General features: G+C 39.4%; 1 protein-coding gene across 1 annotated transcript in view; it reads left to right on the top strand.

Annotated features, from left to right (window-relative positions):
* LOC140212538 (NFX1-type zinc finger-containing protein 1-like) overlaps nt 1-17769 on the top strand; it is a 64308-nt gene that overhangs the window by 35386 nt on the left and 11153 nt on the right. The window contains exons 7-13 of the mRNA XM_072283477.1: nt 57-205; nt 3641-3775; nt 6619-6778; nt 7044-7279; nt 7919-8058; nt 14027-14181; nt 16523-16668. Of these exons, the coding sequence (XP_072139578.1) occupies nt 57-205; nt 3641-3775; nt 6619-6778; nt 7044-7279; nt 7919-8058; nt 14027-14181; nt 16523-16668 (1121 nt within the window). The remainder of the gene's footprint in view (nt 1-56; nt 206-3640; nt 3776-6618; nt 6779-7043; nt 7280-7918; nt 8059-14026; nt 14182-16522; nt 16669-17769) is intronic.

Raw genomic sequence — 17769 nt, forward strand, 5'->3', positions numbered from 1 at the left:
ACACCTCCAACCTGTGTCTGAAGGAAAGTGCTAATCCAATGATACTGTTATTTTAGGAATTCACGCCTTTATGAAAACTGGGCTGGTCAGAGTTGGAGGAAGGAGCAGCAGTACAATTCTTGCCAAGTTTTCTATGACAGAGCTAAGAAAGCATAAAAACTTCAGGAAAAAGCTGCCATCGTATCTGAAAAGCATGTATTCTGACGTAAGTTTGAAAAAGGATTCATTATGCGTGTTTATTCTGCTGAGAAATTTAATAACCAAGATGCAACTGAATTTTGGAAGAGGAGAAACGTCAACCATGTAGAATCTTGCAGTTGGATGCCATCTTTCTTATTGTGTCTGTTTTTGTTAATTGAAAGACATTCAATTTGTCCCAATCCCTTTCACTTCTCTGACAACTGCAAGTTTGCTTAATTTTAGGGCATTTATCCAGTTTCCTTTCAACTATTCAGTCCAGATCTGTTTTCGGATCTTTTTCAGATCCTAACAACTCACCAATGATTCCTATTCCATTTGTCATAAATTGTTATCTGCTGGTTTCAGACTTCGTTACTCACTCTTTAAATGGACAATATAACTTTAAACACCACCTCAATGGTGGACAAATTATTGGGCTGAATGAAATTTCATTTAGAAAGGTAGCAACTAATCAGGGATAGTCTGCATGTGTTCGTTAAGAGAACTTGTTGCTTTACTAACTTCACTGCATTATTTTTGAGGCACTTATAAGGAAGAAGGAGAGGGTAGTATATGAAATGTAGTTCACACAGAATTTAGCATTGATTTTGATATTCTCATATAGTAGGCAGCTTGAGAAATAAAAACTCATGGAAGTTAAGGAAGAATGATAAACTGATCCAAAATTGGTTCTTTGGCAAGACACATTAATTGATTGGTTATTTTTGATTGATCTTTATTTATTGTGATTGTAAAGATGTTACTAGTGGGGCACTCTCTAAGATAATGGGAGATACTGGAAAAGTTAAACTGACAATGTGCTTTATTAAGAGGGAGTGCTCTTCAAAAAGGACATGCCCAATATTACATAAGCCACGTATGTTACCACAGAGTTTTAGAGAATTCTATACTGAATCCCTTTCCTTTCTGTGCTATATTTTAGCAATTTATACCTAAATATAGGGAACATGATAAAAAGTCTGCAGAAGTAAATAAATTATCTACAGATATTCATGAGGAAGAAAGTTTAGACTGCATGGAAATGTATGTGGTCCGATCAGAAGGGAGCAAAGTGACAAATGGAATTAAATCCAAGTAAATGTACAGTGATCACAACATAAGATAGGAGAGCCAGAGAGGCCCCATTTGCACCTTCAGACCTAATCCACCATTCGTTAAGATCACAGGTGATCTGTTGCCTGTACATTTTCCAGTACAATCCCCAAATACTTCTATCTATCAATATCTGTTTTGAATGAATACAATAACAGAGCCTTGAAAGTTCAAAGCACATTTATTATCAAATGAGGTTTATAATATATTACCTTGAGATTTGTCTACTAACAGGAAGTCACAAACAAAGAAACCCAAAAGACCCCCCAATATAAAAAAGACTGCCAAACCCCCAATGTGCAGAAAAAAACACAAGCAAATAGGGTTTTGAACAGTAGTCCACAAAGAGAGAATGTCCACAGACCCTTAGTTCAGCGCAGAGCGGAGCAGCAAACTAAACCGGTCCTTCCTTCACCTTGGGCCCTGAATCCCTGACCTTTCAGTCTGGCCCAGTTGTCGTCATCCAAACATTGGGTTCAGTTACTTCGATATGCTCTGGGCCCTGGACCCTGCTACCTCGATTCGGCCTGTACCCAACCCTTCTGATTTGCCTGGTGCTTAAATCGTCATCCAAACATCGGGATATGTCACTTTTGCATGCTCTGGGGCCCAGACCTTGCTGCCTTGATTTGACCTGTACCCAACCTTTCCAATTGGGCTCCGTACTTACATCAACCGAACTTGGGTCTTCCTCACTCTTGACGACAGGCCTACCAATCCACCTCACCGCTGTTCAAAGGGAAGCTACAGGCTATTGTTTGCAATCATCGCTCCTCCTCGTAAATATTTGCTGAAATAATTATTGTCAATGCTCAAGTGAATACACTGATTAAATAGTATGAAGAAACAAAAGAATCTTGGAACATCCATAAAGACCACAGCACTGGTCAGAAATATAGAGACGTTGTATGTGTTGAGGCATAAGTTCTGTAGCCTGGGGAAAAATACACATGCAGGACAACAAATAATTCTTTGGGTCTTAAATTCCTTTATCTGTTTTAGATGTTTTAATGCAGAAAGAGGGTATCAAAATAAAAATGACAAAACAAAAAAAAAAACACAGTTCTTGCTGTTATAATCTCAGCTTAATTTTGGTCCACACCCTTGATATGTATACAGTATAAAAAATAACTAAAACAAAATATACAAAAATAAAACAACACAAACAACATTAGAATCCCACCAACCGTGTACCTTATACGTAGCATCAAAAATAAGAATAAGTACATTTCATCTTAACTGACAGAGATACTCACATTGGCACATACACTTAACTTCCAAACACACATAGGCTAGACCCTGAAACAAGTTCTCCTCGCTCATACTACATGAACAGAGATTAACACATTCACATAACTCTGTTACACTCACATTCGGTCATGAAATAATAACAAAAGACGAAAATGAACTTTTACAATATATTGTCTTGTAGTTTAAATTACTAAAAAGACTAACCTACTAGGCCGATAAGGAACTTTGCGCAATCACGCTATCCACCGCTGATAGCTTACTCACGAAAATATTTCCTCACCAAGCTAGGAAAAACATCCGAACATCGTTTTAGAACATTGTAACTCTTCTTTCTACTCCACACGTGCAAAATGACATCACTGTTTTCTGTTAAAGGCACAGGCAGCTATTTAGCATTACCAGGGTGAATGCATGCATGCACTATAACAATCAAAAAATGATATTCAATGGTCACCTGATTACATAGAATACAAGAGTGGGAAATTTTGCTGGAACTGCATACGTTGCTAATTTGTCCTCAACTCGAGTGTTGTGTATAATTCTAGTCACAACCTTACAATGAAGATGAAATTATGTTGAAGGAGTTTCGCCAAGACTGGAACATCTTAGTTAAAAGTCAAGGTTTTAATTGATATGATTGCTTTCTTTGGCGTAGAGTAGGCTAGGGAGTGATTTAACTGAGGTGCATAAAATTGAGCAGCTGAGACAGAATAAATGGGAAGAATCTATCCTCAGTAGAGAGATCAAAAACCAAAGAACACTCATTTGAATTGTTAGTAGTATAGAGGTAAAAAATATCTTTTAGATGGTGATGGTCAAGAATTGACTGCTTGTGAGAGTAGTGGAACTAGAAATCTTCCCTTCATTTAAAATGCTCTCAATGTACTAAACTTTGAAGATGAGATAAAGGCAGAGTCATTTTTTTTGTTTTAATTTGTCAAAGACGAAATGGCTTCATAATTTTTCTATGACCCTGTCTGTATGTTCCTTCTTTCCTGATGGCTGGTGGAATGGGTGGGTTTTAAAAGCCATGGAGAAAGCATATTGCACATTGTGATTGAAATATCATACTATAAATCTTATTTTTGTTTTGCAGTTAATTGGAGAAAGAAAAGAGATGCAGCAGAAAATTGAAATGTTGATTGTGGCTTTGGAAGCAAGTAGGAAGGGAGTCCTTCAGTTATGTTCTCTTTCAGAATACATTCAGACAAAACACTTGGAGGATCTACAGGTGGGAATATTTTGTTTCCATACTTGGTCAATATATAAGTAAGAATCTCATATATGTTAATAAGAGGGAAATATTACTGGCTCTCCCCACCTCCCCCACTGGCTCAAAGTTACTGGCTCTCCTCCAACAAGATCAAGGTACAGATGAACCCGATCCTTTCCATGACTGTTCTCCTTTCTTCAGAATTCTCTCCATCCTTCTTTCCCTTCATTTTCCAGTCATATCAAACTTTGCTCCACCCTTCTTGTTAACCCATACCACAATCCATTTTTACTGCTCGGATTTCACTATTATCTGTCTTCAGCAAACTAGCCAAGGGTGGTGTGGCTGGTCTACCAATCCCTATACATCTCAAATCTAATTGTCCAGACTTTCACTGATGAAGTTATTGGTTTCTTTGTCAACACCCTTATAAATTCAAATCTCCAAGAATTTTATCCAGAACCTGACTGGGGGTTGTGTAACTTCCAAACTGGGAGGCTGCTGAACACCAACAGTGATGCCCAAAATATGTTGCCGCTTGAGTAAAATTCTTTCGCATCCAACATCTGCATTAACGGCAAGTAGCGGCACTTAATGGCTGTAAACTTCAACTCAAAAATTTAGGTCTACTGCGTAACTTAACAGAATTTCACCTGTTGCATGTCTGAAAATTCCTTAAATTTTCTTGCTTGGTGTTTGTATACACATCTCCTGCTAGAAATATTCTTTAGCTGTCGATTGGACTTGTAGCTCCCAGTGTCCAGTTCCATATCCAAGCCCAGACCTCTACCACTACATGAATATATGTTATAATCATGTCCCTTCTCCCAACAGTGCCTCTTTCTTTGATCTCCACTCATAATTTGCTATAGCCACATGTTGCCCTAACCTCTCTCAATCCTACACTGAGCTTCTGCTTGCCTTGCATTGGTAAGGAAAGACTTTTCTGCACACTTTATCATAAGATATAGGAGCAGAATTGGGCCACTTGGTCTATCAGGTCTGCTATGGGCAATGCCTATCTGTTGCATATAATGCCATGATAGAAGATTGTGATCAGAAGACATCACAAAATATGACAAGTGTAGACTCTACAGGACTGTGCAATGCCTTGTTTAGATGCTTAGACACACTTGTGTCACTGTCTTTGGAACGTGGGTTTAATTTTCATTGTATCATACTGCAAATATACATTTATATACACTTTTTTTTGTGTTAAAATCCCTGACCATTCCCATTTTTGAGCCATTACTAAGCACCATTTCTCTGTGCTTACACAGCTAACTGAAGTGAAATCCAGGAGGTGGATATTAAACTTGCACTCTGTCTGTTAGCATCTGACACATCATTTGACCCACATGAGCTTGTGCTTTAAAAGGTGAACTTTAATGAAACTGCAGCTCAAGCTATAATCTGTGGAACAAATTAGCTGGACATTAAAGTGATAACAACAACGTGTAATTATATATTGCTTTTAAATATTCGTTGTTAAGCCTTCTAGTGGGAAAAATCTGACGCTGATCCAGTGAAATAGAAATTAGGACCAGTGACTAAAAACTTGTCAAATAGGTGGATGAATAAAGGATTTTGGTGATTTAAGGAAGAGAGTTCAAGGCCAAAACAACCATGGGTCACTAATGATGGAGTGAATTGAATGGGGGTGGAGGGTTGAAGAGTTGGGATAAGTGGTCAAGGCTACCAAGAGCCACGGAGAGATCCTAACACAAAAATGGAATGTTAAAATTGAAGATATGATGGAGCAAAGCCAATGTTGGCCATTAAGCATAGAAGTTTCAGTTGAGTGATACTTGGTTTGACTTGAGAGCCTCTTCTCAGATAGTTATTTTTCATTCATAACATACTTTACTAATTTCAGTGGTTAACAGCTCCAGCCCTTTATTTTTTCCACCTGTCAGCTCCCTGCTTCTTACTTCATCCCCCTTCCTCACCCACCTGGCTTCACCTATCACTTTCTAGCTTGTCCTCCTTCCACTGCCCTGCCTTCTTAATTCCGACATCTTCCCCCATCCTTTCCAGTCTTGATAAAGGGTCTCAGCCTGAAATGTCAACCTGCTGAGTTCCTCCAGCATTTTGCGTGAGTTTCTTTGGGTCCCCTGTTGAGTTCTGTTGCTGACTGCATATCAATCTAAGGCTATCTGGTTACATACTGACTGTGCACCAGAACTCTTTGTACAAAGAAAAGAATTTCAAAAATATATAGTTTTACTTAATGACATAGATTTTGGTGAAAACTTGAGCAAACGGTGGCCCAGTGCTCAGTAGGTAGTGATGCTGATTAACAGCTCCAGCAACTGAGGCTACATGCTGATCTCTGGTCCTGTCTATGGAGTTTGCATGTTTTCCCTGTGACCACATGGTTTTCTTCAGTGATACGGTGATTGGTAGTGAACTGACTGCTGTAAATTACCCGTAGTGTATGAGGGTGGTAGGAAAAATCAGTTTGGAGTTGTTGAGCATGGGCCAAGTTACCTCTATCTGAAGGTGAAGTGAAATCAAATACAGACAGGGCTAAGTTTTAGAACGTCTCACTTAAGAATATCCATAATATATGGAACATCTCTGATAATATTAATTCGTGCAAAAATCCAACTTCTGTACATACCTTTATTCTTTTGAATGGCAGAGCTGGTTTCCTCTTTCTTTCTATTTTGAATAATAGTTCTTTGTTATCAATTTTGTGGTGCTTTTGATGCCATTCCTTGCAATACTGTGGAGGTATGATTACTATAATGAGTGATTCTTGTATATTTTTTGACTTGTGGATAAAATTGCCTTATGAACATCTGTAAGAACTCTTTGTTAACCAGGGACTAACAAATGGAGATTATTTATGTTTCAAGGTGGGATCTACATATAATCCATCAGACCAGTTTGATATACTGGAATGGTTACAATTGACAGCATTGCCTGAATGTTATATCAGATCGAACGGAACAGTAGAACAAGCTAAAGAAGATGATGTGGAGACAATTGCCTCGAGTGCAACAGAGGGAGACATAGGTAAATAGAAAATCCAACTTTTTCTAAACTTTTGTTTAGAATCGAAATACAAGTAAAAGCAAATAGTTTCCAGTTGTTTAAATAAAAAATCATTAATTACAGTCAGCTCAATAAAGAACAGAAGTAATTTAAAATCTGTAAGTCCTTTTTTAATATTGAGATCTTTTCTCTTAGGTTAATGAAAATAATTTTTATTTATCTTGAGGTTTTATCCAGTAATTTGTTTCCGTAATTAAAAATGTTATACCATCTTGATTTCTTTAAGGAAATCTCAGTGATTTCATTGAAGAGGAAGATGGTGATGATGAGTTGATTCAGGTAACAGAGGAGGCTGAACTGATGCAAGCCGAGAGGATGATCGATGATGACAATCTTCAGAAACAACTTCAGAAAGCACATGCACGGCTGGCTAAACTGGAGAAGCAATTTCTGGCATTTAATCCCAGAGAGACTGCACCTCCAAAATCTGAGGCTGAGAACAAAGATGATGATAAGTGGGAGGTATGCTTGTAGGATTCACTTGTGGGTCGTGGGCACTGCCAGAAAGACAGGCATTTATTGGCTTTTCATGATCACATGTGAAGGAAAGACTTACGTTTATATGGCCTCTCTCACAGTGTCCTTTTGGTTAGCAATTATTTATTGTGTTACAGAAAACTCTTCGGCAAATTCAGCAAAGCTCAAACATATGTCACGGTGACAATAACTTGAGAATCAGTTTTTGTACTTCAGGTAGGGAAATAGATATTGCCCAGGATGACATTGAAACCTCCCTTGCTCTTTCACGTAGTGGTACCATGCGTTCACCTATGAACAAATGAGCAATAAGACGTAGAGTTTTGATGTCTCATATGATAATCTGCACTCATATCAACGGTACAGGACCCTGTCAATACTGCACAGGGGTATCAGTGTGAGACTTGAAACCACAACTTTCGTATTCAGAAGGATAATCACTTAACTGGCTGAGAACTCAGTAGTAATGTGTCTTCCTGTAAAACCACTATTTCCTTTTTGGCAAAGGTTTTCAAAGAATAGTACCAGAGTCAGGGTGGTCCAAAGAAGAGCAAGTATTTTAATAGATTTGGACCTGGAATTTCTAACTAACTGACACAAGTCCCTTTTTCCTGTTTCGTAAAGGTCACCAAGGAAGAAAAGAAACGAATACAAAACTTGATTAAGGAGCAGTTGCAAAACACTGACAGCATGACAGAATTAGAAGCCAGAAGGATAGACAATGTCTGGGATCTTAACCTCCCTGATCGCTGGCGACTGTACAGGTTTGGTTATGTTTATACTAAAGATAATCTGTAATTATGAATTTGGAGGCAACATACTTTCAAGCTGTTCATTTGGCTCTTCGACCAAAGTAAGAACATCCCATGAAAATTTAAGAAGTGTAGATCCAATGTATCTGAAATAAGACCATAAGACGTAGGAGCAGAATTAGGCCATTCAGCCCATTGTGTCTGCTCTGCCACTCCATCATGGCTGATTCTGGATCCCACTCAACCCCATACACCTGCCTGCTCATACTTTTGACGTCCTGACCAATCAGTTCAGTTCGGTTTTCGTTTATTATCATTTAGAAATGCATGCATTAAAAAATAATACAATGTTCCTCCAGAATGATATCACAAGAAAACACAGGACAAACCAAGACTAAAACTGACAAAACCACATAATTATAACATATAGTTACAACAGTGCAAAGCAATACCATAATTTGATAAAGAGCAGACCATAGGCACGGTAAAAAAAAAAGTCTCAAAGTCCCGATAGACTCATCATCTCATGCAGGAGGCAGAAGGGAGAGACTCTCCCTGCCATAAACCTCCAAGTGCTGCCAACTTGCTGATGCAGCACCATTGGAAGCACCCGACTGCAGCGGACTCTTGAGTCCATCCGAAAACTTCGAGCCTCAGAGCAGCCCCTCCGACACAGCCTCTCCGAGCACCATCCTCTGCCGAGCGCTTCAACCCCGCTCCGGCCGCCGAGCAACAAGCAAAAGCAGAGAACTTGAGGCCTTCCCCTCCGGAGATTCTGGACCACACAGTAGCAGCAGTAGCGAAGCAGGCATTTCAGAAGTTTCACTAGATGTTCCTCCGTGCTCTCACATCCGTCTCCATCAAATCAGGATTGTGCACGGCACCCTACTTGACAAATAACAGACATCACCACCGGAGTGGTTGCTGCGAGCTACATCGCGTCGCCATCTCCTTCTCCAGTCAGGAATCTACCAACGTCAGCTTTAAATATACTCACGGACTTGGCCTCTACTGCAGTTTGTGGCAGAGCGTCCCACAGATTCACTACTCTCCGGCTAAAAATATTCCTCCTTACCTCTGTTCTAAAAGGTTGCCCCTCAATTTTGAGGCTGTGCCCTCTAGTTCTGGATATGCCCACCAGAGGAAACATCCTCTCCACATCCACTTAATCAAGTCCTTTCAGCATTCAGTGAGAGTCGCATTCTTCTAAATTTCAGTGAGTACAGGCCCAAAGCTGCCAAACGCTCCTCATATATTAACCCCTTCATTCCTGTAATCATCCTCGTGAACCTCCTCTGGACTCTTTTCAATGACAACATATCCTTTTTGAGATATGTGGCCCAAAACTATTGACAATACTCCCAAGTGCGGCCTGACCTGTCCCTTATAAAGCCTCGGCATTACCTTTTTGCTTTTATATTCTATTCCCCTTGAAATAAATGTCAACATTGCATTTGCCTTATTTGCCACAGATTCAACTTGTAAATTAATCTTTTGGGGGTCTTGCACAAGGACTCCTAAGTCCCTCTACACCTTTGATGCTTGAATTTTCTCCCCATTTAGATAACAGTCTCCACTATTGTTCCTTTTATTAAAATGCATTATCATATATTTCCCAACACTATATTCCATCTGTCACGTTTTTCCTATTCTTCCAGTTTGTCTAAGTCCTGCTGCAATTGCATTGCATTGTCAGCACTACCTATCCCTCCACCCATCTTTGTATCATTCGCAAACTTTGCCACAAAGCCATCAATTCCATTTTCCAAATCATTGGCAAACAATGTAAAAAGCAGCGGTCCCAATACTGACCCCAGAGGACCACCACCAATCACTGGCAGCCAACCAGAAAAGAGCCCCTTTATTCCCACTCGCTGCCTCCTGCCTGTCAGCCATTCCTCTATCCATGCCGGTATCTTTCCTGTAACGCCATAGGACTTTATCTTGTTAAGTTTGGCACCTTATCAAATGCCCTCTGAAAATCCAAGTAATTGACATCCATTGCCTCTCCTTTGTCCACTCTGCTTGTAAATTCCTCGAAACACTCTCAATAGATGTGTCAGGTTCCCTTTACAGAAACCTTGCTGACTTTGGCTTATATTATCATTAGTCTCCAAGTACCTTAAAACCTCATTATTAGTAATAATAGACTCCAACACTTTCCCAACTACTGAGGTTAGGCTAACTGGCCTACAGTTATCTTTCTTTTACTTTCCTCTCTTCTTAAAAGAGTGGAGTGACACTTGCAATCTTCCAGTCTTTAACATGACCAGTGCATCCATTATCACTTCAGCAGCCCCTCTCAGGACTCTGGGATGTAGTCCATCTAGTCCAAGTGACTTATCTACCCGAAGACCTTTGAGTTTACCTAGTACTTTTTCCTTTGTAATAGCAATGGCGCTCACTACTGCTCCAAGACACTCATAGACCTCTGACACACTGCTCGTGTCTTCCACAGTGAAGACTGGTGCAAAGTACCCATTAAGTTCATCTGCCATTTCTTTGTCCCCCATTACTACCTCACCGTATCATTTTCCAGTGGTCCAACATCAACTCTCACCTCCCTTTTACTCTTTATAGAACTGAACAAACTTTTAGTATCCTGCTTTATGTTATTGGCTAGTTTGCCCTCATATTTCGTCTTTTTCCTTCTTATAGCTTTTTTAGTTGCCTTTTCTTGGATTCTAAAAGCTTCCCAATCATCCAACTTCCCACTCACTTTTGCTACATTCTCTGCCCTTTCCTTGCTTCTTATACGATTCTTAACTTTCCTTGTCAACCACAGTTGCCTACCCCTGCCATTTCAGAACTACGTCTATGGAACATATCTATCCTGCGCCTTGTGAACTATTCCCACGAACTTCAGCCACCTCTGCTCCGTTGTCATCCCCACCAGAATGCTCCTGCAATCCACCTGGCCAAGCTCATCTTTCATGCCTCTGTAATTCCCTTTATTCCATTGCAATACTGATACATATGACTTATGTTTCTCCCTCTCACAGTGCAGTATTAATTCAATCATATATGATCACTGCCTTTCCCCAAGTAGGCTCAAGCACAAGCTCCTCTAAAAAGCCATCTTGTAGGCATTCAACAAATTCCCTCTCTTGTGATCCAATACCAACCTGATTTCTCAATCCCCTTGTATATTGAAGTCTCCCATTATAATTGTGACATTACCCTTATTATATACCTTTTCCAGTTCTCGTTGCAATCTCAACCCCACATCTTGTCTACTATTTGGAGGCCTGTATATGATTCCCATACTGATTCTTTTTCACTTGCACTTCCTTAATTCCACCCACAAAGGTTCGACATTCTCTGACCATTTGTCACCTCTTTCTAAAGATGTAATGCCATCTCTTACCAACAGAGCCACACCACTGCCTATGCCTTCTTGCCTATCCTTTCAATACAAAGTATATCCTTGTTTAGCTCCTAACTATGGCCTTTTTGCAGCCGCGACTCATTGATGCCCACGACATCATACCGACCAATCTCTAATTACGCCACCAGTTCATCCAGTTTATTCTGAATGCTACACACATTTAAATACAACCCCTTCAGTTTTGCATTCTTTGCCCTTTTGAATTTTGCCTCTGTAGTACATTTAAACTCCTTGTTCTGTCTGCATTTGTACCCAGTCATTGGCTTGTACCTCCTTACATTCATGTTGCCTCCATCATCTACTTGTAAACCTGCTGGCTCATCCTCAGCTCTATCATACTGGTCCCCATCCCCCTTCCATATTAGCTTAAACCACCGCCAACAGCTCTAGTAAATGTGAATACTGGAAGTGTTCAACATGCCAAGCAGTGCATGTGGAGAGGGAAGCAGAGGTAGTGTTTCAGGTTATTGATTTAGATCATAAGACATAGGAGTAGAATTAATCCATAGAATCTGCTCTGCTATACAATCATGTCGGACAATTTTCCTTGCAACCCCATTCTTTACCTTCCCTCCATAACCTTTAACACCTTTTCCAATTGAATATTAATTCTGTTTTTTGTATCCTTTTTTGACTAGCTTACATTCATTGCATTTTTTCTCTCCTTACTGCTTTTTAGTTGCCTTTTTTTGGCTTATGAAATTTCTTAGTCATCTAGCTTCCCACTGGGTTTTACTATATGGTATGCCCTCCGTTGTTTTTATGTTGTCCTTGACTTCCTTTGTCAGTCACTGTAGCCTCATCCTTCCTCTAGTGCCACCTCTTTGGGATGAACTGATCTTGCACCTTCCAAATTACTCCCAGAAACCCCAGTCATTGCTGCTGCACTGTTAACCTTTCAGTCAACTTTGGCCACCTCTTCTCTCTGTAGTTACCTTTACTCGACTCTAATGTTGATGAATCTGATTTTAGCTTCTCCTTCTCAGATGGCAGGGTGAATTAATATTTTGATCACTGTCTCCTGAGGGTTCCTTTACCTTAAGATCCCAGATCAAATCTGGTTCATTACATAACACCCAATCAAGAATTACCTTTTCCCTAGTGGGCACAACCACAAGCTGCTCTTAAAAAGCCAGCTCATGGGCATTCTACAAATTCCTTTTCCTGAGATCCAGGACCAGCCTTATTTTCACAGTCTTCCTGCATATTGAAATGCCCTCCATGACCTTGCCTTTTCTAGCTCCTGTTGTAACTTATACTTCACATCCTGGCTATTGTTCAGAGACCTGTATGTAACTCCCATCAGGGTATTTTTATTCTTGCAGTTTCTTAACTCTACCCACAAGAATTCTACATCTTTTGATCCTATGTCACTTCTTTCTTGGGATTTAATTTTTACCATCATAGCCACCCTATCCCTCTGCTCACCTGCTTGTCCTTTTAATACAATATATATCCATGGATGTTAAGCTCCCAGCTGTGATCTTCTTTCAATGCCAATTTCTAACTGTGCTATAAAATCATCTAACTTACTTCATATATTGCATTCACTCATACATGGTAATACATTGGGTCCTGTCTCCATCCCCAATACAGTTGACAGTGTCCCACCAATTCAAAACCACTTCTTCCATACCAGTCTTTGAGCCACACATTTAACACTCTATATCTTATTAATCCTGTGCTAGTATGCATGTGGCTCAGATAACAATCCAGAGATTATTAACTTTTTGGTTCTGTGTTTTAATTTAGTTCCTAGCTGCTCGAATTCCCTCAGCAGAAACTCTCCCCTCATTTTGTCTATGTTGTTGCTATCCAAATGGACCACAACAACTTGATCTTTCCCCTCCCACTCCAAATTCCTCTGTAGGTCAGTGACATATCTCAAACCTGTTTTGTTGCTGACAAAGCTATAAGGACTTAGACTAAAATGCAAGTTTTTTTAAAAATTCCCTCATGGAATGCAAATGCGGTTTGTAAAGTCAGCATTTATTAAGAATCCCTGAGAAGGTGGTTGTGATGGTACCAATGGCTACCCATTAGGCCTGAAATTATGCATTAGTCAGACTGCAGAACAACAAATTTCTTTCAAAAAAGGACACAGGACCTGTGAAAACAATGGTGTCAATTTTTCTTCTGAGAAGTCCTGCGCCAAATTCTGATTGCAGTTGTACACATAATAGTAATTTTAATTCCAGTTATTTGGAAGATAAAAATGACACTTAAATACCTCAGTGATGTACCCCACTAATATAAAGCTTACTGAATTCCTTATCAAAGATAAATTATACAAATGACTCATTATATCTGACAGTGTGATACAGTTTAGAAAGATGGTATTGTTATATGCTACCATATCAAGTCAATGGCAGTCAGAAAACTGGAAATTGTATTCCTCAACCTCTCCTCCCCACCTCCAGACATTTGTTCTGTATGCTGTTTAAGTCAAAAAGAGCTATATTTAGTTTAGAAATGCAGCTTAAGTTAAATGCTGAGAAATGCCACAGATTCTAAATTTGTGTGAACGAACTGGGCAATGCCTGCCATTTCTGTCTGTTTGGATATTAGCTTAACGAGGTGATCTTGCTGTAGGTTGTGGTTGTTGAAGTTCCAAACTGAAACAAAACGTGAAATATTGAGGTACGAATGGAGCTACCGAAGAATCGTTGACCGCCTGGCTGAGCTGCGAAATCAAGAGGAAGTCACACTCCTCAGAGAGTCAAAAGTAGTTGGAATGACCACAACAGGTACTTAAAGCTAGCTGGAAGCTGTTTTGCTTTTTTTTCAAATATGGCAATTGAAATTTGCAAAATGTATTTCAAAAAAGTTATATCCATCAGTTTTAGATGTTTTGGTACAAGATTATTTTTCTCCTCCCCCCCCCCCCCCCGCCCACCTTTTCAAGAGAAGTCACTGGCTGTCACACCTTTTAATATCTTTCACTTACCATTATTGAGTTGATGCTGAGCCTGTCCTCTCAGTAGTAGTAGTAGTAGTAACTGTCATAGATTTAAAGAGTGCTATTAGAGTAGTTTATGCAAATAATTACAATGACTTTCTGTAGATGGTGCACACAGCAGCCATGATATGCTGTTGGTAGAAGGCTATAATTGATCAGTATGCAAGTCCAATCATGAGAGATACTTTGACTTGGACTTGGTAGCTTTTGAGCTTCTTGAGTGCTTTTGGAATTGCATTTGGCCAAGCAAGTGGAGAGAATTCTGCCAGACTCTCAAGCCCTGGCTTTTTCATATGGATGGAAGAAAAAAAGCCGTGGGATCTCAGGAAGTGACCGGCTTGCTGTAGAAAAACAGCTCCAGCCAGGCCAGGCAGCTGTAGCACGTATTTGTCTAGCCCTTCTTTTGATAGTGATAACAACTCCAAATGTAAAGAGGAGATGCTTTTTGCTTTTTGTTGAGATGATCATCTGCTGGCACTGTGTGGTGGAAATACGTCTAGTTATTTGTCTCTGATGGACATTTACTCCTTTATCTAAAGAGCTGCAAATAGAAATGAACACAACAATGAAAGACTGCAAAGTCATCACTTCTACCAGTTTAGTCAATGACCAAAGGGCTTTGAGGGAGCAGTTGAAAATGATTCGATCCATGATACAGTTAAAATATCTGAACATATCACTTATTGAAGCAATCATTTTGATCATTATACTTTATTATAATTCTGTAGGTAATTTGCTCTTGCACCTATCCTCTGAGAGTGTCCTGAACCCATCGAATGGGGTAAAATCTAGATGAAGCTCACAAAGTAGGGCATCCTAGAACTTCTTTAAAGGTGTTTTAAAATGAAACAAACACCACAAATAATGTGATACAAAATATGATATGAAATTACCAAAGATAGGAGGTAAAATATCAGAGTATTGCGCACTAATGTGACCTCTCAATTGTAAATATATCGTGTGCTTATGCAGACACCTTTCTGTAACTCGACTAGTGATCAATTTTGACAGTTGTTATGTTGAAAGTTTTCATTTAAGTATCTTTGACTTTGTATGATTTTGGATAGAACTACCCTGCCTATGAGCTTTGTAATGCCTTATCTTCTGATAATTGAAAATTACACCAGTGATAACTTAACATAATTATTGTGCATTGCTCATCAGGTTCATCTTACTTCCTGTTCTGAAAGAATAGCCTCATACCATATATGTCTGATGCCTACCAAAATATACTAAAAATGCTTTGGGGAAGTTTTAGTTTATTAGCATTTTTTAAAAATTCCAGAATGTTATTCATATTATTTAATACAACTGGGACAACTTTCTTTACATGCATCAGTTCCATACATTCCCTTATAATAAATCAGCATCATTTATGTTTTTTCCTTGAACAATACAACATGAAATAGGTGAGAGGATGTTGCACAAGCCGTTCAGTTCCAGTGGAAGCTGAACGCTGGACTGGTCTTGCCCCACAAAGGCTTTGCAGTGGCTGCACTGAACTTCATGTGTCCTTTGGACATTTGGAGTAGGCCTATTGGTAGCACTCAGCCTACAATGATGGTGTAGGGACTCCTTAGTTTCATTAGGCAGAATTAAGTTTGCTATGTACATATTACGTTGTACGTTACTACTTTTTGGGGGTGGGGTTTTTTCTGGTGTATGTATATGGTGTTTGCGGGGTAAATAAAGTGCACATTAGAAGTAATTCAACTGGTGTCAGTTTTTGTCGACACTGCTACAATGGTGACTTATTACGTGTTAATTCAGGACAGACCCAGCCAAGCTGGACCCATCTTAAATTTATGTGCTGACTAGTAACTTCTAGTTAAATTGTCAAAGCAAGGAGCCAGAAATATGGGTTGTGTTTGAATAAAATGAAGTTCTGCAATATTTCCTTGTAGTTTAGTTTATAAGCATTCAGCATACAACTGGGTCTCCCAGGGTATCTTGGGACTTGAATTTTGGAAAGTTTTAGCCAGTTCAGATCACCATGAGTTATGCATTCATGCTGAGGGTACTTGATTACATCCACATGTTTGTTAAAAATGAAATCCACCACTCCCATCGCAGCTTCCCAATATGTGACTGGCCAAAGATTAAAGAGGTGTTTATGTCTATTTTTTAAGGCGCTGCAAAATACAGAAACCTGGTGCAAGATATCAAACCAAGGATTGTTATTGTAGAAGAAGCAGCTGAAGTCCTTGAAGCTCACATCATCACCACTCTTACCTCTGACTGCCAGCACCTCATTTTAATTGGTGATCATCAGCAGGTAGGAATTACTTCAATCAAATTTCTCCAAATGATTTAGTATGATATAAATTGAGAAACAATGAGTGAACAGACTATTTTACATCTTTTGCAAATTTTATTAATGTTAGTTTAGATACCTTGATCTAATTAAACTCTATAAAATGAAAATGTTTACAAACCACAAAACTACTAAGGCTCAACATTGCATCCTTTTAAAATAACAAGCAGAAATTGTATTTTAAGGGTGTTTTTTTTCCTCTTCAGTCCGTAAAACATAGAAGCAGAATTAGGCCATTTGGCCCATTGAGTCTGCTCTGCCATTTCATCATGGCTGATCCAATTTTCCTCGCAGCCGCAATCTCCTACCTTCTCCCCCTCTCCCTTCATGCTCTGACCAACCAAGAATCTTATCAACCTTTGCCTTGAATATACATAAAGATTTGGCCCCCACAGCTGCCTGTGGCAAAGAATTCCATTGTTTCTCCACTCTCTGGCTAAAGAAACTCTTCTTCCTCTCTATTCTAGAAGAATGTCCCTGTGTTCTGAGGCTGTGTCCTCTGACCTTAGCCTCTCCCATCAAAAGAAGCATCAACTCCACATCCACTCTGTCAAGGCTTTTCACCATTCAATAGGTTTCAATAAGGTCACCCCTCATCCTTCTGAATTCCAGTGAGTACAAGCTCAGATCCATCAAACGCTCCTGATATGACAAGCTATTCAATCCTGGAATCATTTTTGTGAACCTCCTTTGAACCTCCTCCAGTTTCAGCACATCTTTTCTGAGATAAGGAGCCCAAATCTGCCCACAATACTCCAAGGGAGTCCTCACCAGTGCTTTATAAATTTTCAACATTACATCCTTGCTTTTATATTCTAGTTCTCTTGATGAATGCTAACATTGCATTTGTGTTCCTCACCACAGACTCAACCTGCAAATTAACCTTTAGGAATCCTGCACAAGGACTCCCAAGTCCCCTTACACCTCTGTTTTTTTGTATTTTCTCTGCATTTAGAAAATAGTCAACTCCTTCTTCTACCAAAGTGCATAGCCATACACTTCCTGACACTATTCCATTTGCCATTTCTTTGCCCACTCTCCTAATCTGCCTAAGTCCTTCTG

The sequence above is a fragment of the Mobula birostris genome, chromosome 19, assembly GCF_030028105.1.
Source record: "Mobula birostris isolate sMobBir1 chromosome 19, sMobBir1.hap1, whole genome shotgun sequence".
NCBI classification, from domain to species: Eukaryota; Metazoa; Chordata; class Chondrichthyes; order Myliobatiformes; family Myliobatidae; genus Mobula; species Mobula birostris.